Source organism: Lupinus angustifolius, unplaced genomic scaffold (genome assembly GCF_001865875.1).
Source record: "Lupinus angustifolius cultivar Tanjil unplaced genomic scaffold, LupAngTanjil_v1.0 Scaffold_88_51, whole genome shotgun sequence".
Taxonomy (NCBI): Eukaryota; Viridiplantae; Streptophyta; class Magnoliopsida; order Fabales; family Fabaceae; genus Lupinus; species Lupinus angustifolius.
Genome location: NW_017724403.1, coordinates 1 through 26,019, shown reverse-complemented (window position 1 = coordinate 26,019; position 26,019 = coordinate 1). Strand labels below are relative to the sequence as shown.

The window sequence follows — 26,019 nt, the reverse complement described above, 5'->3', positions numbered from 1 at the left end:
ATGCGTCACGAGAGGAACTCATGTCACCGTGGAAACCCCATGGGATGATTGACACATTACAGTTCGTGACGTTGGAGAAGAAGGTCCAAGAATGTTAGAGGTCAAACCCTAGCATAGTTGAATGATGTATTGACTGTGTATAAATTTTACACAACAATACAAAAATATTTTACTCATTTCTAATTGTGTGGGCCACATTCATTTAAATAATTATATGTAATTAAAAGGAAGTATATTGAAGGTGAGTGAATACAGAGAAAGGATCTCGAGAATGTTTTCTCTGCTAAGGCATAACCATTTCCTTTCTTCTAGGAATCTCCAAATTTCTTGGATCTTCTAAAACATACTCTGCTAGTATTCTTCTTCTTCTCCAACTTTCTTGGATACTCTCTCATGGCCAAAGTGCACGTTGTTGAACCCCTCATTCCGTGGAACTTCTTAGGAGACACTGAAAACGCACTTGGGAAATCCAATCCAGCACCCACAATACCCGTGAAGAAGTCATTTGCACAAGCTTTGCAAAACTCAAGTGACATTGCACTCTCCCAGCTGCCTCAACCTTGCATTAAAGGTGAAGCCATTGCTATAAAGATTCCTTAAGAGGATTATCAAGAAGGTCTTAAGCAGTGCAAAACCCACCTACATGGGAGAATCATCCTTTGTAAAGGAGACACTCCTCTCAAGTTTGAGGATATCAGAGATAAGTTGGTCTCTGTATGGGGTAACATAGGGAAATGGAGCATGATATCCTTGGGATGGGGCTACTATGATTTTTCATTCTCATCCCTTGATGATATGAGAAGTGTTTATGCCGTAGGGGCTTGGAATCTTCACCCAGGTTTCCTTCGATTGTATCTGTGGACTCCAGATTTCAATCCAGCTTTGCAGAAGTTCTCTCATGTTCAATGCTGGGTCAAAATCGTAGGTTTACCCCAGGAGTTTTGGAGCCCAAGAATCATTTTCTCCATTGCGGGTGGAATAGGAACACCAATCTCTCTAGATGAGGCTACAAACAATCGCACTTTTAGACATTTTGCAAGGGTGTTAGTGGACATTGATCTGAAGACTGATTTGCCTAACCAGATCCTAGTGGAAAGAGAAGGTTATGCTTTCTTTGTTGAGCTTGAATATGAAAAGGTTTTATAGTTCTGTAATGGTTGCCAAACCATAGGTCATCTGGTTACTAATTGCAGGAAAAGGATGAAGGAGGTACCTACAACTGTCCCTCTACTAAAGAAGAAACAAGTGGTGGAGAAGGTTTTGAAAAAAAACACTGAAAAGGATTTTGTAATAAATCTGGAAATAGACCATAATGAAGAGGTTAATCTTCAAAATGTTACCGGAGTTGAGGATACTCCAATGGCACAACATTTTGATAGTGAAACTGTACAGGATATGGCTTACATTGATGAAACTGTGGTTGAGGATTCTTTAGTTGGTTTAGAGCAGAATGCTTCTATTGGTGCAAAAGACCCCTTAGTTGGAATCGAGCTTAATGAAGCAGTGGAATTTCAAGTGGTTGAAGAAATGAATAACCCTAGAGTTGATCATGACATGAGATTGTTTGGCAGGCTCTTGGATGATGAAGGTATTGATGAAGAAGTGGATGATGAAAGTAGGTTCACAGCTGTTATTTCTAGGTCTCAAAAGAAAAAACAGAAGAAAAAGGATAAGTTGGAAAAGGTCCACAACACCCGAAGGGGCAGCTACCTAATCTCAAACCAATGATAGTGTTATATTGGAATTGTAGAGGATTAGGGAATCACAAAACTCAATTGGTGATAAAAAAATCTGTGTTTATTTCATAAACCAGATTTAGTTTTCTTATTTGAGCCTATGATAGTTAAGGATAGCATTCCTCAATGGTTTTGGACAACTTTTGAGTCTCAAGTTGTTTTTTATGAATGATAGAGGGGCCCTTATTCCCTCTATTTGGGGGCTTTGTAAGCTTCATCTTGCTCCAACAGTAATCTCTAACTCTTTCCACAAGGTTTCTATGGTTGTTTCAGTGGAAGGTAAAGACCTGTTCATTGCTGCGGTTTATGGTACTACTAGTCAAATGCTTAGAAGAGCTCTTTGGGAGGAACTCAAGTTGTTGATTCTTGCTAACCATGGTCCATGGTGCTGTCTAGGTGATTTTAATGTAGTGTTGGGCATTCATGAGTGCAGAGGAATGAGATTAACTCCCACTAGTCCTTGTGCTGACTTTAAGAACTTCATTGATTCTTCAAATCTCATTCGTTTGCAGACCAAAGGAGCCTCCTTTACTTGGTCTAATAGAAGATGAGGAAATGCCTTAACAGAAAAAATACTTGATAGCAGTTCAAGCTCAATTCAAATTCCAAAAGATGTGGATACACCACCATGACTGCTCTAGACTAGTGGAGGAAATCTGGAAAAAAGACATCATTGGTTGCAATATGTCTATCTTGTCTCAGAAGCTAAAGTTGTTAAAGAAGAAGTTTAAGGTTTGGAATGTTGAAGTCTTTGGTCTGGTGCAGCATAATGTGAAATTGGCCTTAGAAGCAGTGGATTTTATCCAGAATAATATAGCTTTGAATGGCCTTAATGATGATAACTTGGAGGCTGATAGAGCTTTTCAACAATCCCTTATGCATGCCTTAACAATTGAGGAAGACTTCTGGAGACAAAAGTCCATGCTTAATTGGCATACTAGTGGAGACAGAAACACTAGTTTCTTTCATAGAGTCACAAAGATCAGGAATTCTACCAAGTCTTTAACAATGCTCAAATCAGGGGGGGTGCTTAGTTACTGGTCAAATTGAGATTGAAAACTTGGTGTTGAACTACTTCAAAGATCTCTTTGCTGCTCCTAACTACATTGTTCATAATGACATGGTTAATAATGTAGTTCCTACTATGATCACTGACACTGATAACTCCAGGCTTTCCTCCATCCCTTCGCATGATGAAATCAAGTCTGTTGTTTTTGACATGAATGGGGATGGAGCCCCGGGGCCTGATGGTTTTGGTGGTAGCTTCTATCAGGCTTTCTGGCATAGAGTGGGGCCTGATGTGTGTAGAGCTACTCTACAATTCTTTACTCAAGATTACATCTTACCTAACTTGAACTCTAATAATGTGGTGCTAATACCAAAACTCATAGGAGCAGATAAAATTGAAGATTTTAGACCCATTGTCATGACTAATTTCCAATTCAAGATCATTTCTAAAGTGCTTGCTGATAGGTTGGCAACCATTGCTCCTAAGATTGTCTCAATTCAGCAAAGAGGTTTCGTCAAAGATAGGCAAATCAATGACTGTATATGTCTAGCTTCTGAGGCAATAAACCTGCTGGATCACAAGGTTTTTGGTGGAAACTTAGCTATTAAAATTGACATCAAGAAAGCTTTTAATACCATTGATTGGGATTTCTTGCTGCTCACTCTTCAAAAGCTTGGTTTCAATTATAAGTTCAGGAATTGGATTCGAATCATTTTGCATTCTGCCAGGTTATCCATTAATGTTAATGGTAAAATGGTTGGTTTTTTCAAGTGTACTAGAGGTGTGAGACAAGGAGACTCTTTATCCCCTCTTCTCTTCTGCATTGCTGAGGATGTTCTTAGTAGAGGGCTATCTAAGCTGATGGTTGAGGGGAAAATTAGCACTATTGAGGGTCCAAAAGGCATTAAAACTCCTTCACATGTCCTTTATGTTGATGATATCTTTATATTCTGCAAAGGGATAAAAAAAGAGCTTCTCAAAATCAACCAATTACTTAACAATTACTCGGAAGTCTCTGGTCAATGTGCCAATGCCTCAAAGAGTAAGTTTTATTCAACATCTTCATCTCACTGGAATATTGCTTCAATGGCTCAGGTTCTTGGTTTTTCTACTGGAAGTTTGCCCCTAACTTACCTAGGAGTTCCTATTTTCTTTGGTCAACCTAGAAGGATCCATTTGCAAAGGATTGCTGATAAGATAATTAACAAGCTTGCTACTTGGAAATGGGCTTTGCTATCAATCATGGGCAGAATAGAACTGGTTAGATCTGTAATACAAAGCATGTTGCTCTATAGCTTCAACATCTATGCCTGACCTAGTTCTCTTCTTAAACACATTGACAGTTGCATAAGAAACTTTGTGTGGTCTGGAAATATTGAGGTGAGGAAGCTTGTCACTGTGGCTTGGAAAAATGTTTGCTTGTCGTTGAAGGAAGGAGGCTTGAGTATCAGATCTTTGAAAATGATAAACCATGCTGCTCTGCTAAAGCTCACTTGGGAAATGGTCAATTCTAATCATGAATGGGCAATGTTCTTTAGGAAAAGGTTTGGATCTAATCCTACACCTTCAAACAGATACTTCAAGTCTTCAATCTGGTCTGCTATCAAAGGAAATTGGCACATCCTGCACATAAATTCAGTCTGGATAATTGGTGATGGTCACAAAACAAATTTTTGGCTTGACAACTAGTTAGGAGAACCCTTAGTGGATACTTTCAACATTCCTATACAGTTCTATACTAATTTGAAGGCTTCGGTTGCTTATTTTATCAGCAATGATACCTGGATCATTCCTCAAACTCTGATCAATAATTATCCTGAAATCATATCAAAGATTTGCAGCATCATCATCAATAGTGATACAGACAAATTAGTTTGGAAAAATTCTTCTGATGGGTTGCTATCTGCCAAGGCTGCTTATCTTCATATGAATCCTGGTTCAGTCCAGAACAATTGGGGTAAAGTTCTCTGGTCTGCTGCCATTCCTCCTTCAAAATCTTTTACAACTTGGAGATTACTCAATAACAAGATGCCAACTGATGATAATCTTCAGAGAAGAGGTTGTGTCATGGCTTCTATTTGTAACATGTGTAGAAAATAAGAGGAGTCTACTATGCACTTGTTTTTCCAATGCTCTTTTTCAGTTTTTGTGTGGAATTGGTTGAGCTACACTCTTTCTACTACTCTTGACATTTCCTCCATCACAAACCTTTTGAAGTTGACCAAAGGAAATTGAGTGAGCAAGTCATGCAAGTTATCATAGCTTCAATAATTCATGCTATCAACACAATTTGGTTCTGCAGAAATCAAGCTAGATTCAACAACACTCTGATCAGTTTCCCTATAGCTTTGTCTAGGATAAAGTTGGCAATCTCTTTGTCTGGTAACAACTCCAAGGCTTGTGCCAACAACTCAATTACTGATTTTGCTTTACTGAGGCATCTCCACGTTCAAATAAACTACTCTAAGGCTCCTAAAATAATAGAGGTCATTTGGTTGCCCCCTGACCAAGCAACTGTCAAAATCAATACAGATGGGGCAGCTAGAGGTAGCCCTGGTTATTCAGCTGGTGGTGGCATTTTCAGAAATCATGAGGGTCAAACTATTGCTTGTTTTGCTTGCTTTAATGGCTGCAATGATGCTCTCTTTGTGGAGCTCACAGCTGCTATTCTTGCTATCATATTTGCTCATCAAAAGGGTTGGCACAATATTTGGTTGGAGTGTGACTCAATGATAGTGGTGGACATCTTCTATGACAAAGCCATTCCCCCTTGGAAGCTCTTAAGCAAATGGAATCACTGCAAAAAGCTTCTTTCATCCATGAATTGGGTAGCTACTCATATTTATAGGGAGGGAAACACTTGTGCTGATCAACTTGCTAACTTTGGTTTATCAATCCAAAATATAGAATGGTGGAATCATGCTCCTAGTTTTATATTGGATGAAGTTAATAGGAATCGTCTAAATCTTCCTAACTCTAGATTTGTTTCTTAATCTCTTTCTCTGTCTGTAGCTCTCTTTGGTTAATAAATTGGTTTGGTGCCTTGGCACTGTTGCTTAAAAAAAAGGAAGTATATTAGTTACTGGTGAGTAAAAATTTATAAATTGTTAACCATACATAAAATTCTTATGACAATCACATTTTACAACATCAATGAAACTTCAAAAAGAGAAACATCTAGGTCAAGTTTTTATAACTATTCTCTATGAATTATGGTCATATTTAACATTTGAGTGATTATTATATTTAATAAGTCAAGTTAACTAATTTTGGTTGCAATAATGCTTGTTAAAAAAATCTACATATAGAAAAACTAAATGGAAAATAAATGCTTGAATTTTCAAAGTCTTCATTAAATCACTTCCTGAAATACAATTTTTATTTAGAATTTATTAACTAATATCCTTAACATAGTTCATAATATTTTTGTTAGACAATTTATTTAAACATTGAAATATATATATAATATATATATATATATATATATATGAGTAGAGATTCACTTCCTCTTTAAACTTACTCTTCATCTTAGTCATCAATTCTATGAACATCTAATAGTTTATATCTATTCACTAATTTTAACCATTGAATTACCCTAGAATTGATGGCTAGGATGAAGCGTAAGCTTAAAAAACTCACTCTTGGAGTAAGTGGATCTCTCATATATATATATATATAGAGTAGGGATCCACTTACTCCAAGAATATGTTTTTTAACTTACCCTCCATTCTAGTCATCAATTCTATGGATATCTAATAGTTTAGATCTACTCACTAATTAAAACCGTTGGATATCTCTAAAATTGATGGATAAGATGAGGAGTAAATTTAAAAATCTTACTCTTAAAGTAAGTGGATACCTCTTTTATTTATATATATATATATATATATATGAATGTGTGTGTGGTATAATTGTTTTTGATCTTGTGGGGCACATGCACCCACAATTGAAAATGTGGATCGGCTGTATGGGTTATTCATGTGGATATCTATTAAAAAAACATTCAAACTTATCCTAATTTTATCATTATTTTTCACATTTATTTTATAATCATTATTTAAAGTATTATTTTATTTAGAAAAAACAAAAGTACTTTAGCACCAAAAAATAAGAAAAGTCTCGTCATAAATTCTTCTTCCCTGATTTAATAGCAATTTTTGGTATTCTACACCTATATTTTCTTTAATTACTTAAACTTCCAAGGCACTCATAAGTATGATTGTTAGTATTCCCAACAATTTTTTGTTAAAATAGAAAATTGAGAATGATGAAGAGAATAGTTAGTTGAATAAAATTAAAAATAACACATATCATCTATGAGCGTTATCGGTATTATATAAGTTATCAAATTGATTAGAGTACTGGTATGGTAGTATATAGTGATTTAACTAATAATTTACTAATTAAATTGCATATCAATAAAATTAGATATATATAAATATAATATTAATATTAATGTTGAAAAATTAATAAAGAAAACAAGAAATATTTTTGTTTATATTATTTATTAAAATAAAGTGTTACTTGGTGGTATTACATATTTTAAAAGTATAAATAAATGTATTAGCTAGATGCTTAGCGATCTCCAAAATAATAGTTTGTTTAAAATTAAGTCACGTTTATAACAAAAACAATTTTAAATGAAAATTGATTAATATAACCAATTTTAGATAGTTTTCACCGATATAATTTTGTATCAAACTGGTATAAGGACCGTTTGATCCAACATTATCATTTATCCTATTTTTATATCTTCAGAAACCTTAAATTATTGCACCCACTACACCTTGTATACCGTTAAAGGCATCACAATATTAGTGTTATGTGTAGGTGATATGTCAATTAAGGAAGTATTATGAGAAAGTACCACCATATAAATATGATGTTGTGGTCCTTCCTAGCAATAGCCTGTCTAGGAATTTGTAAAATGACACGGGCACATACATATATTAGAAAATCATGATTTCTAATTAATATTTGAATATCAAATATTTTATTATAATTATATTAATTATTTATTGAGGATGTTATAAAATAAATTATCTAGTCTTAATAAATCGTATGACTTGAGTTTAATACGTAAATAAACATATTGGTCCATAAAGGATAATTAAACCCTGTATATTAACATGAGTTATAATTAAGGTCCTTAAGATACTAAATTATAAAATCATTTTTCTTTCTCTCTATTAGAGAGTAATTTAGTTGAGGGAGATCACTATACCAAAATTCTAAAAGTGTATTTTTATTTATTATGTGAGAATCATAAAATTCAAGATCATTAAATTATTAGTAATTCTCAAATTAAAATGATTATAGAAAATGTTATCATACCATTAGGTAATGCATTTATGATTTCCTATCAAAAATATTTTCCCCTATTTTTTTATAAACCCTAATTTTAAAATTGGGAATTTATGCTTTTAAAATCATGTTACCATTTTAATAACTTTTCAATTAATATTTATGATTTGGGAAAACTCTAATTATGAAATTTAATATAATTTTGGGGTGCATTATGTGATATCAGTTTAACTGTATAAAAAAATTATTATCATATGATATTGGTAATCTATTTTCAGCTTACGTTGTTGATATGTATTCCTCGTTTTTTTAAGGCAAAAAGGTGCAACTCCACCTTGGATATGCAATTTTATTAATATATGTTCATTTAAAATTTAGTTGTACAATCTATTTAGAATAATTGGATACACATAAATTAAAAATTGAGTTTGTTGTGATTTGCTTGTTGACCATAGTTCTAAGATATACATGTTAAGACTTGTCCAAATTAAAATTTATATCGTATCTGAATTTATGATGTATATCCCAATACAAATTTGAAATAATATTTGTTTGATATATATATATATATATATATGATGCAATATTTAGAATATTTCTATTGTCGATCAGATATATCTTTTTATTTATTATTTAGATTGTTTTAATGCATATTCAATTTTGCACATAGGAACACATGTGTATTCTTTATGGGTGTTATTTTTTAACATAATTTGGGAGTAAAATTATCAGATATGGATCCTAATTATTTGATTTTTCTAGTAATTTTTAATTCAATTAGTTGATGCAATAAATTATCAAATTAAATTCTATTGTAAAATTTGTCTTGATTAAAGTTGCATCAATGTTAGTATGAAATTATTTATGTGTATTATGATCGATTTAGTAGGCACAATTTGGTCAAATAATAAAATACTTATAATAATAAAATGTAACAATTATAAGTTTTCATGTGAATGGTAGTCGGTCCAAAGAAAGACTATTATTCAAAAGAACTAGTCTATATAATATTTGATTATTATAGTAAGAGTATCAATTAAAAATTAATTTATGTGTCCAAATATTGAAAATCTATATTGTGATGAGTGTCTTGTGTTAGGTCTATTAACTGAAATAATTTAATTGCACGGCTATTGTTATATATATTACATGCATTTTTGCTTACTATTACATGTTAATGTGATTATATAATAAAATAACAACATTAACTTTCTCTTAATGAGCTTGTAGTTTCTTATTTTGATTGGTTAAAAGACTATAGGTGCCAAAGTGATATCTGCTCTCGAGACTTTTATTTATTTATGAGTCACTAAGGCATTTGTATGTGCTTATCTCCATGTCGAAAACACGCAAGTCCATGCACAGGTAGTTGACTGACAAAAATTAATATACATGATGAGCAGTATTGAGTTGTATTGATTGTAATGTATTTGTTGTGAGTACTTTTTTGGACAAAAGAAGGTTATGCATTTGGTCGAGTTTGACTATATTCTCAATTAATGTAACATGTTACTTGTGAGTAGACTTCTTGCTCAAAGACGAGACTTGATGTCCGGCATTGGCTAGGGTATGTTGTTATTCATTTAGTATTTAACCAGAGTTCATTTAACTGATGATTGTAAAATTAATGTTAGCCCAACGTCTCACACTATTAACATCATTTTAATGCTACATTAGATAAATTTTAAGGTTGTGAATTATTCTTACCGTGAATAATTTTGATGAGGTTAAAGTTAAGAATAGGAATATTCTAAGTGAATGTGCATAATGATCATAAAGTGTTCTATTCTAGAATCAATTCGGGCTCTATTTTTCAGAGGATCAAAGTGCAAGAAAATTTTGTGAAGAAATTTAACAATACTTAGCCAAAAATAGAATAAAAAATGGAGTCAGGTAATTTTGTTGGCTAAACTGATCTATATGAAGTATAAAGACAAACAAAACATATGGGAGAAACTCGTTCTTACTCTAGATAACTTCGACGAGGTTAAAATTGTAAAGTGGGAATGCCATAAGTGAATGTCGCTAATGATCATAAAGCGCTATATTCTAGAAGCATTTTTGGGCTCTATTTTTTCGAGGATCAAAGTGCAAAAAAGTTTTTTGAAGAAATTGAGCAATACTTATCCAAAAATAAAATAAAAAAGCATAGTCGGATAATTTTTGGCTAAAATCATCTAAATAGAACATAATGAAGTACATTATGAATAGGTTTAATCTCACATCAAAATTAAAGTCATTTGAGCTTGGTGAGGACTTGCTCATACACTTGGTTTTGAGCTCCATTTCTGCGTATTTTGGACAATTTGAAGTGGGTTATAACACTCGAATGGATAAGTGATGCCTAGATTAGCTTATATCTTACTTTGTGAAAGAGGAAGAGAGACTACTGCAAGATAAGACTAAGAGTGCTCACTTAGGTACGACCTCACAGAATAAGAAAAGAAAGAATAATAAGAGAGCTTGGAAGAGTCATTTTAGCGAGATAACAAGAGATTAATGAGAAATTTACCTACTACTTCTATAAGAATTAAGAACACAAGAAGAAAGAGTATCCAAAATATGTCGCATGACATGTAAAAGATGGTACATTTTCCACTCTAGTTTGTTCTGAAGTTAACTTACCTAATAATAATTGATGGGTAGTTTTGGTACCAATAATCACATTAGTATCATTGTGCATGGTTGCATATGGAGCTGTAAGCTAAGTGATGACGCAAGACTCTTCTTTAAGGGCGATAAAAGAAGGTTTGTAGAAGAAACTATTAGAACTTTTAGATTGAAAAACCTTCTAGACATAATTTAATTGTTATTTCCAATTTGGAAAAAAATGGTTTCATCTTTTCTTTTGAAATCAATAAAGTTAGTCTTTATCAAAATTCAAAAGTTTTTGGTTATGGTTCATTAATTATAATATTTATAGGCTCGTTAGTATTAGTTCTTATAATGAATAATGTAAGAAAGTCCATGTGGTAAAAAGCGTAAATTAAATAAAAATAAGCTATTTCTTGATGAAGTTGAGTTTGGGAAGGAAGAGAGCATAAACAATATTTTTTTAGGAAGAATCTCATACTAACAATGATCAGTTCCTTGTACCTATTATCGCTCAAGGCATGACTCCACCAATAGAAGATAATGTTCAAACTATCTTCTTGATAATGCTTCAAAACAAAAAACAATGAGGTTATCCCTCATATAAGTGTGGGGCAATATCAACAATTTCAAGAAATGTAAGTGTCATTAAGGAGATCCACTAGATAGGAGAAATCCAACCTCATATGATTATATTATGTTTCTTCAAGAATATGAGGATAATATCGACTTAATAGAAGATGATCCAATCAACTTTTGTCAAGCTATATGCACTTATAACTCTAAAAAATGGATTGATGCGTTGAAGAATGAAATGAAGTCTATGCATGATAATGACATTTGAGATCTTGATGAATTACATGAAGGTATGAAACCTATTGGTTGCAAATTTATATTTAAAACCAAGAAGGATCCAAGCGAAATATTGAGAGAGATAAAGTTCATCTAGTTGTTAAAGGCTACACTAAAAAAGAAAGCATTGACTATAAAGAAACCTTCTATAGAATGTCTTTGAAGGATTCTATCATAATATTATTGACACTAATAGATCATTTCGATTTTGAGCTCCATTAGATGGACGTTAATAGTGTGTTTCTAAATTCTCGTCAATAGTTTCACAAGTTCAATCAAAATATGACCTCGTTTAGTTTTTAGGAAAATAAGGTTGATGATTATATATGCCATAAGATTAGTGGGAGCAAAGTTATATTCTTAGTATTATATGTCGATAAGATACTACTTGTCAATAGTTATATGAGACTATTACATGAAACCAAGTGATTTCTAACCTAATCTTGAAATGAAAGATCATGGAGAAGTTTTGTTGTGTTAGGTGTTCAAAGATTAGGAAATTTCTCTCAAGGTATTATAAGTTTGTCACAAGAGAGCTATATTGAAAATCGTGGATAGATTTGATATGAAAGATAATAAGTTAAGAGATAAATTCATGACTAAGGGAGACAAGTCCAGTCTTGAAAATGCACCAAAGTTTACCGTAAAATAAATGAAATTCCAATGATTCCTTATGCATTTGCAATATGAAGTCTAATATACTCTAAAGTTCACAAAGGTCCCAACATAAAAATTGTCGTGAGAGCATTTGGTAGATATTTGAGTAATCTTGGAATGCATCATTTTAAATCAACAAATCATATGATGCATTACTTGAAGAGAACAAAAGACGCACATGCTGACTTACGAAAAGTTGGACAGTTTGGAGATCATTGAGTGCAATGACTTTAATTTGTCTAGATGTCTAGACATCAAATGCTCCACATGTGAGTATATATTTTCATGTTATCTAGTGGTGTTATTCCATGGAAGTCTTCTAAATAGATACTCATAGGTCTTTCGACTATGTATGTGGAGTTTTATATCTTAGCTTGTTTTGAGACATGTGGGTATGATATATGATTGAAGAATTGTGTATTTGGCTTATGTGTGGTCAATGATATTAAAATACCATTGTGATATTAATTTCACATTCCTTTATTCCAATAATAGGAGTTCTAAAAGATCAATTTTTTTGATATTAATTTTCTCATTGTTAAAGAAAGTGTTCAAAATAAAGAGATTCTCACATAACATATATGGACATAAAAAAATTTGATAAACAAAAATATTATAAAACAGGCACAAGGTTGCCTACCTGGTTACAACTTATAGAAAAGATCAATACAAGTATAGGGATCAATACACCATTGAGAAAAAGTGCAAAAAAAATCCTATATTTCGTAGATCCATAATCAAGATCTAATTTCGATTAAATACAAAATCTGGGTAAAACTAACCTTTCCCCCTCAAAAAACACATAATTCCTCATACACCAAATAGACTAAATAATTGTGAACCAAAGCACTCTTCACAAAAAATTTCTGTTACCCTTTTTATAGAAAGACTCATGAATCTGAAGCAATTCCAAAATCATATTTAACAATATCATCTGAATTTGTAGCCACGAGTAGAAACCAATCTAGACATTAGAAACAAATGAGAAAGATAAAAACAGATGATCTAAATGCTCATCATATAACATACACAACACATAACTCAAATCATCAACCCCAACTATATATATTCTTCTTATGAAGTTCAGTCTTTACTATTCCATTGACTCAGAGTCTAATACTTAGAGTTTTTCACGATCACATTGCTCATATGTATATTGTTCCTAAGGATACCTTAGTTTAGTGAGAGTTTATATATTCTATGATTTGCTTTGAATTTTTATACTAGTTTTCAATATAATAAAGTTGATGATTTATTGTTCTATTTTAAACTTTGATTATTATGTAACCATTGTGTTACAATGAAAGATTTTGCATGGATCTCACTAAAGACTAAGAAGAATAAGTTCAAAATATACATGTTTGATATCACATGACATGTTTTTATGTCACTCATCCATATTTGATCTATATTACGAAATATATTAATGAGCAGTGGCGGATCTTGAAGAAATGATTAGGAGGGGCAAGCATATAAGATTAATTGAGGAACAAAAAATATAGATAATTGTTTAAAAATTTCAAAATAAAATTTCAATTCTAAATAATAATAATTAACAATTAAAGATGTTAAAGAAAAATCTACGTTAATTTAAAGTGCCACTCTTTATTAAAGACTTCGACTCATCAATGATTAAATTAAAGATAAAATTTCCAGCTATTTATTTTTCAATATAAATCACAATGTTGTCTACAAGAAATTCATCTTCTATTTTACTATATAGTTTTGTTTTAACTTGTTGTCTTGGTTGCTAAAATTGATATTCCTCTAATAGCTAAACCACAATAGTTAAGATAAGAGAATAACTTGATCAAACAAATAATATATATTTATTTTTCCGCATCCAGGTGCGGAACTTATACTATAGGATTATAAGTATAAAATCATTCTGAAATTAAACAAAGTAATAGTGTTATAAGTAATATCAACATCTACATATATAATATTTTTATCTATTATCTATTATTTTTAGAAGCACTACACAATTTGTAGTTTAAAAAATTTGTTTAAGAAAAGTATAAAAAATATTTAAACAATTTTAAAATAAAAAATCCCTGGGGTAGTTGCCCCCACCTGTCTCCAAAAAGTTTCGCCTCTATTAATGAGGTGATCATGATGGCTAAGTTATACTTGATTGTGATGATATTCATATTAATTACATAATTGATATATAAGATGAACCATATTTTATTAATAAGAAGTAACATTCACTTTACTTTTTGATCTATTATTTCTGTTTTGGCATTATACATAAAAAAAGAAAAGAAACATGTCATACTAAAAAGATAAGAACAATCGTAGAAGCAAAAAAGCATCACGTTAGCAATCGGGAAAAGGCTTGAAATACAATGGGAGTGAAGAAGGCCTAGAATAATGAGAGCTACTTAATACTAATGAGAATAATGTTGGTAATTGATGAAAATTAAATACTATATATAATATAAGTAAATATGTTAATTATATTTTTTAATTTGTTTAAACCACTTTAAATATAATTAAATAAGAACAAATAGTAAAAATAAGAAAAATGTTAATAAATGCCTTTCTCATACTATAGATTTATAACTTCTTAACCTCTCTTGTAATCAATTTCATCTAATATATTCTGGGGTGTGGTTGCACCTTTTGTTTTTAAAAAAAAAATGCCTTTCTCATACTAGAAATCAAAGATAAGAGCTAGTATTGAGAATTGTCTAATTGTTGTGTTTAAGATAATAAAACTTTAATATCAAAGTCAACATTTTCAATGGTGGAATATGAGAGCATTCTTTGGGGGCAGTTGAGACATGATATGTGAAGTTCATGTGGATTTTATCACTAATTTCACTTTGAGTCTCATATATTATTTTATAATTTATTACATATCTTTCTAAATTAGGAATCACATTTAGTTTTTTCTCAGCAATGGAAAATATGATACTTATTCTTATTTGAATCCTATAATTCATTCACTTTATATTTTATAATAATAAATAGTTTTTCTCTTCTTCCTTCTACCATAGGACCCACATTTTCTTATAATAATATGTATAAGAATGTTATTATATGAATCTCATATTAATAAATGAGGACAAAACATTCTTACTTCAATAAGAATACTTGGATGGAGATACTCTAAACATGAAGTTAATTTGTGGTATTCTTGACCATGTAGTCTAAGTAAACCCATGAATATTGGCTCCCCTCTAATTAAATAAATCCAAAATGATATTTATCATTAACTCATGTGCATTTTAAGTTGCACGTTGTGTTTATATAATTACGGAAAGTGTGGTCAATATGATGGTAACTATAGTCACGATATCATTATTAAAACTATAAAAACCTTAATATTAAGGCCTCAATTCTGATTGCATACCGGGATTTGAAATATTTGCTCTAAGTGCTTCATCATTCTGCATAGGGGTGGCAATACGGGCCAGCTCGGCCCGGCCAGGCCGCCTTTGGCCTGTCAGAATATGGGCTGATCCGACCCTTATTGTTAAAAGGGCTCAAAATGTCAGTCCGACTCATATTTGGCAGGGCTGACCCGTTTTATTTTTTTTAAACACACATTAAAGCTTTTAGACAAAAATAAATAATTCAAACAATTTATAAATGTCTTTTAAAACAAAAAATCACAAACAAAAGAAACAATCTCATAATAACATATTACATTAGTACAAAACTTGTAAATTCTAAATAATAAACCACCATAGTCTTAAATTTTTAGACTTCAAGTTCACAATAGAGCTTATAACTCCTAAGTTTTAAAAAGTGTATAAGAATCAAAACTATTATATTATAAATCAATCATAATAAAATATATATATTACTCAATCTAATTTGAATACGACTGCATTAAAAATATAAATTAAAACCCAGTCGAATTCAATTAATTTTCCAACAGGAATCAAAATCAGTAGTTCTGTTTGAGTTTCCAATTTTTCATTTCAATTAATTAAATGTTTAAATTTGATTCAACACCCCAATTGTCACTGAAACTCCACCTTTATCTGATAACTAGTACAATAATTGGATAAGAGTGAAGATAATATATAAGTACATAATAAGATATTAAATATTCATTTTACAAAGAGAAAGAAGAATTATATGCTTAAGGATTCAAACATAAGTTAAAATTGTAAAAGTTTAATATTAATTGTAATGAGCAACATGATAGACAAATGAACTTTATTCTTAATGTTTGCTCGTCGAGCTAGCCCGACCCTCCATGGTCTATCTAAAAAACAGACTTCCAAAACGGGTTGAATACAAACTTTTAGGCTAAAACCCTAGTCCGACCTGCTAAAAACACCTATCCGAACGGATTGGCCTGTCGGGCCAAGCCCATTTTGCCATCCTTATTTCTACACGACATGAAAATGCCATATTACTATTACTTGGAGAGGAGAATATTTAAGGCACAAACCATATTATTCATTTCATCTACTATCAGTTTAAATATTTATATACTATCAATATATTATTTAACTATTTTTATTTGTATTACTTTTTTTTAAAAGTCAATAACAACAAAACATAAAAGATAAATAATACAATAAAAATATATAAAACTCATAGCTATTAGTGCGTATATTTTTTTCTCTTAAAATAATAACAAACCCCTTCTATGCTCACTAGAGGCGAAACTGAAGGAATGAAACGAACAGTAATAAATAATAATTAAAATATAGCAAGGGTGTGGGCAGATAAATGACGAAAGAAGTTGTCTGATTTTTGGTAATAAGATACAAAATATGAGAAGGAAAGATAGGGAGAAGGTGAGGCCTACATGCTACAGCTCTGTGGCCCCAAACCATCATCTGCCTAAGGACACAGTAGCCTGTCCAAGAGCAGCAGCTGCTGCAGCATAATAGTGACATAAATTACCTTCACAATCACTTTGGTAATTTTCATAAGTGATTTTATCAAAATCAAATTAAATTCAGAACACAGAAAAGTAGATATTATATCATATGTGGGTATATATATGCCTATGAATGGGTGGACAAGCATGTTAAGTAGTATTATTATTTATCTAGATGACACAGAATGATTGAGGAATAACATACAAGTGGGAGTGGCTAAACTTTATGCATAAGAAAACAATAGGTAGAAGATAAATAGGTATCAAGAGTGAATTGTTTTCTTCTCTTCGTCTCTCTTGATTACTTTCTTCTTGTTGTCTTTTGGGTTTAATCTAAGAGATTCTTCCAACAGACAAGAAAGCAAGGTAAAAATCAAACATACTTCAGGTCCTTGTTTATATCTTCATTTATTATGTCCTATTTTCTCGTTCTTTCTTTAATGCTTTGCAAGGGACAAGGAAACATGGACATGACTTTTTCTTTCAGGAGAACCGAAGAAGGATTCAGATTAACATTTGATACGTTTAGCAATTTCAGGTTTGCTCAAATATGGCTGCTGAATCATCATCACCATTCTTGGGAATCAGAGAAGACAATTTGAGTCAGATTACACAACACCAATCCTCCACTGCTGCTTCCTCAGCTGCTGCTCCTAACATAGTACCTCAAAAGAGACGGAGGAATCAGCCTGGAACACCATGCAAGTCGCTTATTTGTATTTCATTACTAAAAGTTAAAGTCTGTGTGCATATAGATATACCTTTTATATGTTGGCTTATAAAACAAATATTCACAGCCTTTTGAACTTTTTGTTGGGTTTCTTCTAAATAATGAACAAGGGGAACCCTAAATCAAGAAAAAAAGAGTTAGGGCTCTCAATTTATCACATCTTAGAGAAGTTATAAATGATAGTTGAAACTAGTGGATTAGAAAATCTTGATAGTTTATAATCTTCTACTTTTTACTACTATTAAAATGTTTGAGGTTTCTTAAATTTTTTTTACAAAAACATACTTCCTCAGTTCCATGTGCAGATTCAATTTTAGCAAGGTGTTGAATCATAGAATTTTCTAATAGTTGTTTTTTTGGCATTTATTCCCCATGGCATAATAATAGATCCAGATGCAGAGGTAATAGCACTATCTCCCAAGACCCTAATGGCAACAAATAGGTTCATTTGTGAGGTGTGCAACAAAGGGTTCCAAAGGGAGCAAAACCTACAGCTACACAGAAGAGGACACAACCTACCTTGGAAGCTAAAGCAGAAGAGTACAAAAGACCCAAAGAGAAAGGTTTACTTGTGTCCAGAACCCACATGTGTTCATCATGACCCTTCAAGGGCTTTGGGAGACCTCACTGGGATAAAGAAGCATTTCTCTCGCAAACATGGAGAGAAGAAGTGGAAGTGTGATAAGTGCTCAAAGAAGTATGCTGTTCAATCAGATTGGAAAGCACATTCTAAGACTTGTGGCACTAGAGAGTATAAATGTGACTGTGGCACTGTCTTCTCAAGGTAACAAACCTAACTAAATAAATCTTAGTTCCTAGCTAGTCTTTCCTATGAAACTTTATAAATAATGAATGTTTTTCACATGATGAATAGAGTTTTGCTATTTAGTAGTACATATACACTTATATAGGCATTATTCTACACATTTGTTTTTATCATCTAAGCCCGACATACCTCATTTTTTTTTACTTATTTTCATGATTTTAAATTAAGATTGTTGTTGAGAAATCAGGAGAAATAGGGTTGATGCAGCCATTAACTGTGATCATAATGATTTTATGGACACAATTTAAGACCATCCTTATTTCCATTAAGATTTTTTACAAGCATTATCGTAGTGTATATTCTTATGTGCTAAGTTTGTTAACAGTTTCCTTAAAATAAAGGGTTTCTTTTACCGTGAGCATTTTGATTATAAGCTTGTTTTGAAGTAAAATGAGTTACCAGCAAAGTTGCATAAACCTATTGAAAAAAGGCTAAAAAATATGCTAGTAATGTAGCTGAAGAATAAATATACTCCTACTCCTAACAAAAGTTTAATGTAAGCAAGATAGCTTTCTCTCTTTCCCTCTATTACTTTGGGTGTGGACGTTAGTGGCATAAGTTTGCTCCCTCGTGAGCACTAAGTTCAAATGGGGGTACAAAAATTGAAATGTTACGAGAAAAAATAAATAAAAACAAGCAAGCTGCGACTATAATCCTAGGGAATAGTGTCCATCGTCCTTATTCCCATTAACGTGTAGTTTAGGCAACGTTGTGAGGCTACAGTGATACTGGGTTTGTTCTCACATGATGAGTTGGAGATGTTGGGTTTTGTTCTCTTTCGGGTTGGCTACTTAGAGTTTCAAATATATACTCATGACTCATTCTCTCTTTCCAATATATTCTAATTAATGATATTAAGTAAATAAAGTTATTTTCAATAATAAATTTAATTAATATGTTTAGATGTATGAAAAGAATCATACGAAAATGACCAACATAATTCTTTCAGAATATCGTATATATATGCTTTGTTCAAGTATTTTCTCTTCTTCCTATGGCCAATGAGTTTCACCACTAGGTTTGTGTATATTAAAAAAAGTAATCAGTTTAATTGATATATATATATATATATATGAGTGTTATTCGAGTGAGAACAATTCTCATCTAAAAATTATGAGAACAATAAATTTGGAATGATTAGCATTAAAAGTTAATTATTAGTCACATGATAGTCATATATATGTATTTTTTAATCTTAATGGTTCAATCAAAATCCATATTCTATCATTTATGTATATGAATTAGTCATTAGCATACTTAAAATAATATAAAGCATTTACATGACAAATCCGTTATACATTTGTTCGCATTTCTCTAATCATTATGATTTTTTTAAACTAAATTAATTGTTATTTTACTTGTTTACTTTATTTAATTTAATGCTTTCTTCATTAACATTTGTGGTGAAGAACTTGGCCCTATTCCCAAATATTTCCATTCTCATATTCAAAGTTAATTAAACTTTATTAAATAAAATACAAAAAAATATTTTTTTTTTGAATATATGTCAACTTTCGATTAAATTGGGATATAACAGAAACATGGTAATGTATTTTAAATAATTAATATTGGAAGGAACTCCCCACATTAATTAGCCGATTTTACTCTATGTTTTCCAACCTATTTCCCCAGAATTTAGCGAACTTTTCATGGTACGATTTTTCCAGATGAATTCTGAGAGGAGAAAATAGACAAGTCTTGAGGTAGTTTGCATTTATTGAGGCTGGCCCCATTGCTGGGCTTATGATTACTCACTTTCATCAAAGTTGCAAACAATTCTCTCTTTTATTGATCAGAGAGAGATCTGAAAGTGGCAGTTCGATTTAGATATATATTTTTTAAAATAAAAGCTTTCATTTTGAAAAGCTATTTTATCCCTCCCACTTTCTAAGAAGAACTGGACTGTCTCTCAACATAATTTTTTTACTTAATTTGTATCATTATTTTTGCTACTAATAAAAAATGAATATTTCATTACAAATTCTGATAACTTGTTTTTTAATGGATATTAATTTATTTAATAAGATGATTGTTTTTCTTGTGACAAATGAAACCATTCATATTAGTAGATAGTAGTGTGTCTTTGTAAAAAAGGATAGAAGAAACTCACACCTACCATATGTACCAAACTAGCAAGAAATACAAAAACCAGCCAAAGTATCCTCAAAACATCACCAAGCTGGGAACAACCCTCTCTTTTAGGTGATGTAGACAAACCACCCAAAAAATAAGTACACAGCATAGCCAAAAAATACAGAAATATCCTTGGTCTGTATCACATTTTGTTATAATCCCCTGGCCCCTCTCCTTTTGGTGTAGTGTTCTTGTTTTCAAAATATAGTTGATATTCCAATTAAATCAAATCAAATCATTTTCTACATAATGGGTACCCTTCGGATTGGTCGGTTATATTATTGATTTACCTGGACCAACTATAGTTCCAAAATTCGTTAGACTAGACAGTCGTTAGGTTACTAAATTAAAATCATTAAATTATGAACATGGTTTTGTTTTTTAATTTCTGGTGGCGGTTGTATATGTAGTAGTTAGATTTTATTTTACCTTGGAGCATCAAGGATTATGAATATCAATGCTATTTTTAACAATGGTCAACTTGCTGTTGTTGCCCTTCTTTGATTAAATTACTTACTAGGACATGTCATTATTTAATGTTATAGGCAGTAATTCAGTCAAATTTTTAGATTGGGGTTTGTAATTACTCTTTACTAGCAAATCATTATGTAGAAAATGATGTATTTATTTTGCAATCAAGATTAATGAACTTTTTGCCTCAAATGATGTTTTTGATTATCTTCTTCCAATGTTTTTTGATGCAGGCGTGACAGTTTCATCACTCATAGGGCCTTTTGTGATGCACTTTCACAGGAATGTGCAAGACACCCTAATGGCTCAAACCCTTTAGGGACTAATTTGTATGGCATAAACAACCACATGAGTTTAGGACTATCCCAAGTGGATACCCAAATTTCCCAACTTCAAAATCAACACCAAACATCCACTAATAGTATTTTGCACCTTGGCAATTCTGGCACATCAAAGTTGGAGCACTTAATCCACCATCCTTTAAATCAATCTTCATATGGACACACACCTCAGTCAATATATTCCCCAGCTTTGTTCATGAATGCCCCAAATCAAGCATTTGAAGAACACCAATCCCAACAAGGACAATTTTCAAATAAACAACTGCATGGTCTTATGCAACTTCCTGATCTTCAAGGCAACAACACCAATAACACCAATTCTCCATCAGGGGCTGCTCCTAATTCCAATAACAATCTTTTCAATCTTAGCTTCTTTCCTAATAGCACTAGTTCCAGTACAATAATGTCTGATCAATTCATCAACATTAATGGTGGTTGTGGTAACCAAGGAACAACACTCTACATTAATAACAACCCTATAACTGTGACTGATCAAGTTTGTTCAGGTATGTCTTCAATCTTTGGTAATTCAGTGCAACAAGAAAGCGTGCCTTCGCCTCATATGTCTGCCACTGCATTGCTTCACAAAGCAGCGCAAATGGGTTCAACCACAGCCACTAATGGTTCTTCCATGCTGAGAGGAATGTGTAGTTCATCAATCAATGTTACCAAAACTGAAAGGGATCTTGTGTCTGATAATGTTGCAAATTTTGGAAGTGATCATAGGAGAGAAGGTTTAAGATCAAGCATGGAAAACGACCAGCACCATCTTCATGGATTGATGAACTCTATTGCCAATGGCAACACTTCCATGTTTGGGAACATGCAAGGGAATGAAAACAACCTTGGTCAATTTGCCAATGTAGACGAGTCTAACAATAAGTTGAACCAAAATCTTGGTGTAAGTTTTGAAGGGTCAGATAAGTTGACCTTAGACTTTCTTGGTGTTGGAGGAATGGTAAGAAACAGGAATGGTGGGTTTTTACAAAGAGAACAACAACAACATGCCATGAGTACTATAAGTTCTTTGGATCCGAAAATAAAATTAGCACAATCAAGTCAACACTTTGGAAGCTCAACATTGCAATAAGGAAAAGCAAAATTAAGGAGAGAACAAAAAAATTGTTTGTTAGGTATAAACATGGTTACAACGTTGTTATTGTTTTTTACTTTTCTTTTCCTCAAATAAGTCTTTACTCTAATTGATATATTAGGGTTTGGATTCTAAAAATTGCAATCCATGTATTTTTATTGAACACATCTCTTTCCATTCCCACTTTTCTAGTATATTCTACTCTCTCTGACAGTGGTAGACGACTAATTTTTTTTACTGTTTTGTTGAATTTTATGAACTCCATAACTTTTTTGAATTGAGACAGTAAAAGCATGTGGTGCCAGGTTTTGTACAATGACTCTCTCTTACAGAGAATCTTCACATGTTGGCTATATTCCAACGGAAACGACAAAGCCTGATTTCCATTCAGTTTCCTTATTTCATTATTTTGTACGATGTATAATACTGTACACAACCTTAAAATAAACCTGAGAAATTTTTTATTTCCTATCTTAATACCTTACTTTTTAATAAAACGTTATTAAACAAGCACTGACATAGATATGAAGATTTATATACACATGTCCATGGAGCATACATCAACCTATATATTTAATTCTAAAATTTTGTTACTAATTCCATCATCAAAACCTGAGATTTTTAAAGCAAGGTGCTATTACACCCACATATATATTAATAAGAGAAGAAGTAGCCAAAGAGATTACAAATTTCTAAATCTATAGTTTGGCAATAAATATTAATTCCTATTAAACTCATCCAAAATAAAAGGAGGGGGATAACTCCACCAAGAATCAGTCTTGAATCTCACTCCAAAAGTAGCCAGCTTATCAACACTAGCATTTATCTATCTAAAAATGTGAGTGACTTGGATTTGCATGGAATTCATAATGTCTCTGCATTGATTCCAGTAGTTCCTTAGTCTCCAAGAAACAATTTTCCTACTATGAAAGATGTCCACTACCATTATAGAATCATACTCCAACCAAAGAGTATGCCACCCCTTAGAATAAGCAATCTTCACTACTAAAATTGCAGAAAGAGCCTCTACATATAGAGAGTCCCGAATGCTTAATAAGCAAGATGCAAAGTAGTCCAGGAAACCACCTGCATTGTCCCTAAATTTTTTACCCCTCCTGCATGCCTAGGACAACCATGAGAAGCACCATCTGAATTCACTTTTATCCAACCAACAAAGGGGTCTGCCAAATAACCTCAGACAGTAGAGGAGCTTTATTGTAATTGCAAGCAACATTGAATGCCTTCAGAATTGAGAATTATGTCAAAGAGGGTCTAGCACAAAGCTTACAACAATTTACAATCTAAGTAGTGTCAAGTTTAATTTTGGCAATAGCTTGATAAAGAGTAATTGCAAGGTTCTCAAATTTTGAATTTATTCTTATAATATCAAATAGTGGATATTGCATTTAGAATGCAGTCAACCAGCACCTCCTTCAGCTGAGGACTCCACCTGTTAGAGCAAATGAGCAGGAGAGGATGTGTCCAACTTGTAATCAATTTAGTTGCTTAACCAATTCCAAATACCACTAGCAAAAGGACAATTAAAGAACAAGTGAGCAGAGGATTCTTCACTAGCAAGGCAAAGATTGCAGATGGGTCCCAAAAACATGCCACTTGCGTGCAATTTTTCATCAGTTGGTATTTTATTATTATAGAGCCTTCAAGTAACAAAAGATTTAGAATGAGGAATTGCAATGGACAATATTAGCTTGACCCAATTTGGTTGATTCACAACTGGTTTTGTGAAGTTATAAGCCTCTTTCATAGTAAGGATTCCATCACCATAGTGCATCCAAGCCAACTTACTAGTCTGATTGACATTAGAAATAGGCATGTCGATTATAGAACTACAAACCTCAGGGTGCAACCTAGCCAGCCAAGAGGGAAGTATCCAGGTTGAATCATGAATGAAACCAACAACCTTAGCCACTAAGGAGAAAGAAATATGAGTAGGGATGCTAAGAGAGTCAACCAAAGGAGAGTGAAGCCAATTGTTCAGCCAATAATTTATTTGATTCCCATTTCCCACTAGCCAGATGGAGTTGTCATTGACCAAGTTCCAAAACCTCTTGATTCTAGGCCAAACAAAAGATTTAGTATAGGAGGCAGTAGGTCTAGTAACTCCATATAATCTTTTTCTGTAAAAGCTAGCCCATTCATGAGTTGAGGACTTCATTTCCCAAGCTAGTTTGAGAATTGTTGCGTGATTCATAGTTGAGAGTGATCTCAGGCCAAGTCCACCTTCTTTGACAGTTGAACAAACCTTATGCTAAGCTACAATGACTAGCTTTTTAACCTGAGTGTCACCAGACCAAATGAAGTTCCTCATGCAATTATTAGCAGAATAACAGGCTAAGTGTAAACATCGAAGCTATAAACTAACATGTTGTGGATGATGGACTTGAAAAGCTCCACTTTGCATTGAGAAGGAATACCCTTTCCACTTAGCCAACTTGTTTACAATCTTGTCAGGTATGGCTTGTAGATGGCTAGCCTTTGGCTTCCCTTTGAACAAGGGGACACCTAGGTAGTTGAAAGGCAAAAGACCAGCATTAAAACCCAACAAGTAGTTAGATTGGCAGTTTTCCTAGCAGAAGCTTGAGTGGAGTAAAATTTACATTTAGCAAGATTCAGTCTTTGGCATGAGATTTGAGCATAATCTATAAACAGGTCTTTGAGAGCCAACAATTCTCTTTTGATACCTTCACAGAAAATCAAGATGTCATCATCATAGAGAACATGACTAGGATTATGTATCCTAGGGCCATATATGGTGCTAATTCTACCATTTTCAAGCAGCTTAGTTAACCCCCTACTGAGCACCTCCTTTCCAAGCAGAACAATAGGGGGATATGGGATCCTCTTGACTAGCCCCTCTCTTGCAGCTGAAGAAACTAACATTATGACCATTAACTGAGATTGAAAGCTTAGCAAATTTGAGAATCACCCCTATCTAGTTGATTAATGTATTATCAAAGCCAAAAGCCTTAAGGGTATCCATTAGGAACCTCCAATCAATTGTGTGATGAGCAATATATTACACACTATTTCTTTTTACTATCCAAAAAGAGTCTGTTTACTATTTCTTTTTTATTTTACAAGTTTATTTTTCCAATTGTTTTGATTTTGTTGCATTTAATTAAATTAGTTAAGCTTTGAGTTTTGTCCTGAAACTTTTTGTGTATGTTTCCTATGGTATTAGGATTTTATTGATGCAAAGTTTTGGTTGATTACTGAAATTTAACATGTATTTCCCTTACTGCCCTACATGTTTCTTACTACTGCATTTAGTGCATGACTAGGGCAAAACCTGACTCTTTGCATCCAATAAATCCTAAAATTGATAGAACATTTCATAATTTGGTTAGACAAGTTAGGATTTTAAATTTAGATAGTGAGTCTTTTCATCTTAGTGTTAATCTACCT

The 26,019-nt window shown here is 32.3% G+C and overlaps 3 protein-coding genes across 7 annotated transcripts; all 3 read left to right on the top strand.

Annotated features, from left to right (window-relative positions):
* Positions 1 to 741: 741 nt before the first annotated feature.
* Positions 742 to 2,287, top strand: LOC109339680. The gene is made up of 3 exons (XM_019577164.1): positions 742 to 1,102; positions 1,172 to 1,683; positions 1,844 to 2,287. Exons 1-3 carry the CDS (start codon positions 742 to 744, stop codon positions 2,285 to 2,287), a joined length of 1,317 nt encoding a protein of 438 aa, XP_019432709.1.
* A 569-nt stretch (positions 2,288 to 2,856) lies between these two features.
* LOC109339679 lies at positions 2,857 to 5,738 on the top strand. The gene is made up of 5 exons (XM_019577163.1): positions 2,857 to 4,005; positions 4,126 to 4,340; positions 4,518 to 4,804; positions 4,889 to 4,961; positions 5,048 to 5,738. The coding sequence occupies exons 1-5, from the start codon at positions 2,857 to 2,859 to the stop codon at positions 5,736 to 5,738; spliced, it is 2,415 nt and encodes an 804-aa protein (XP_019432708.1).
* Positions 5,739 to 17,063: 11,325 nt separating this feature from the next.
* On the top strand, positions 17,064 to 22,822 carry LOC109339682 (protein indeterminate-domain 4, chloroplastic-like). Of its 5 annotated transcripts, XM_019577171.1 has the most exons (5): positions 17,143 to 17,365; positions 17,487 to 17,700; positions 18,117 to 18,513; positions 21,393 to 22,337; positions 22,386 to 22,822. In XM_019577171.1, exons 2-5 carry the CDS (start codon positions 17,550 to 17,552, stop codon positions 22,588 to 22,590), a joined length of 1,698 nt encoding a protein of 565 aa, XP_019432716.1. In that variant the 5' UTR covers positions 17,143 to 17,365; positions 17,487 to 17,549; the 3' UTR covers positions 22,591 to 22,822. The 5 variants fall into 5 exon arrangements, with proteins under 5 accessions (XP_019432715.1, XP_019432716.1, XP_019432712.1 ...); XM_019577170.1 differs by having other exon boundaries at positions 17,064 to 17,365; positions 17,538 to 17,700; positions 21,393 to 22,822; XM_019577167.1 differs by having other exon boundaries at positions 21,393 to 22,822.
* Positions 22,823 to 26,019: the final 3,197 nt, after the last annotated feature.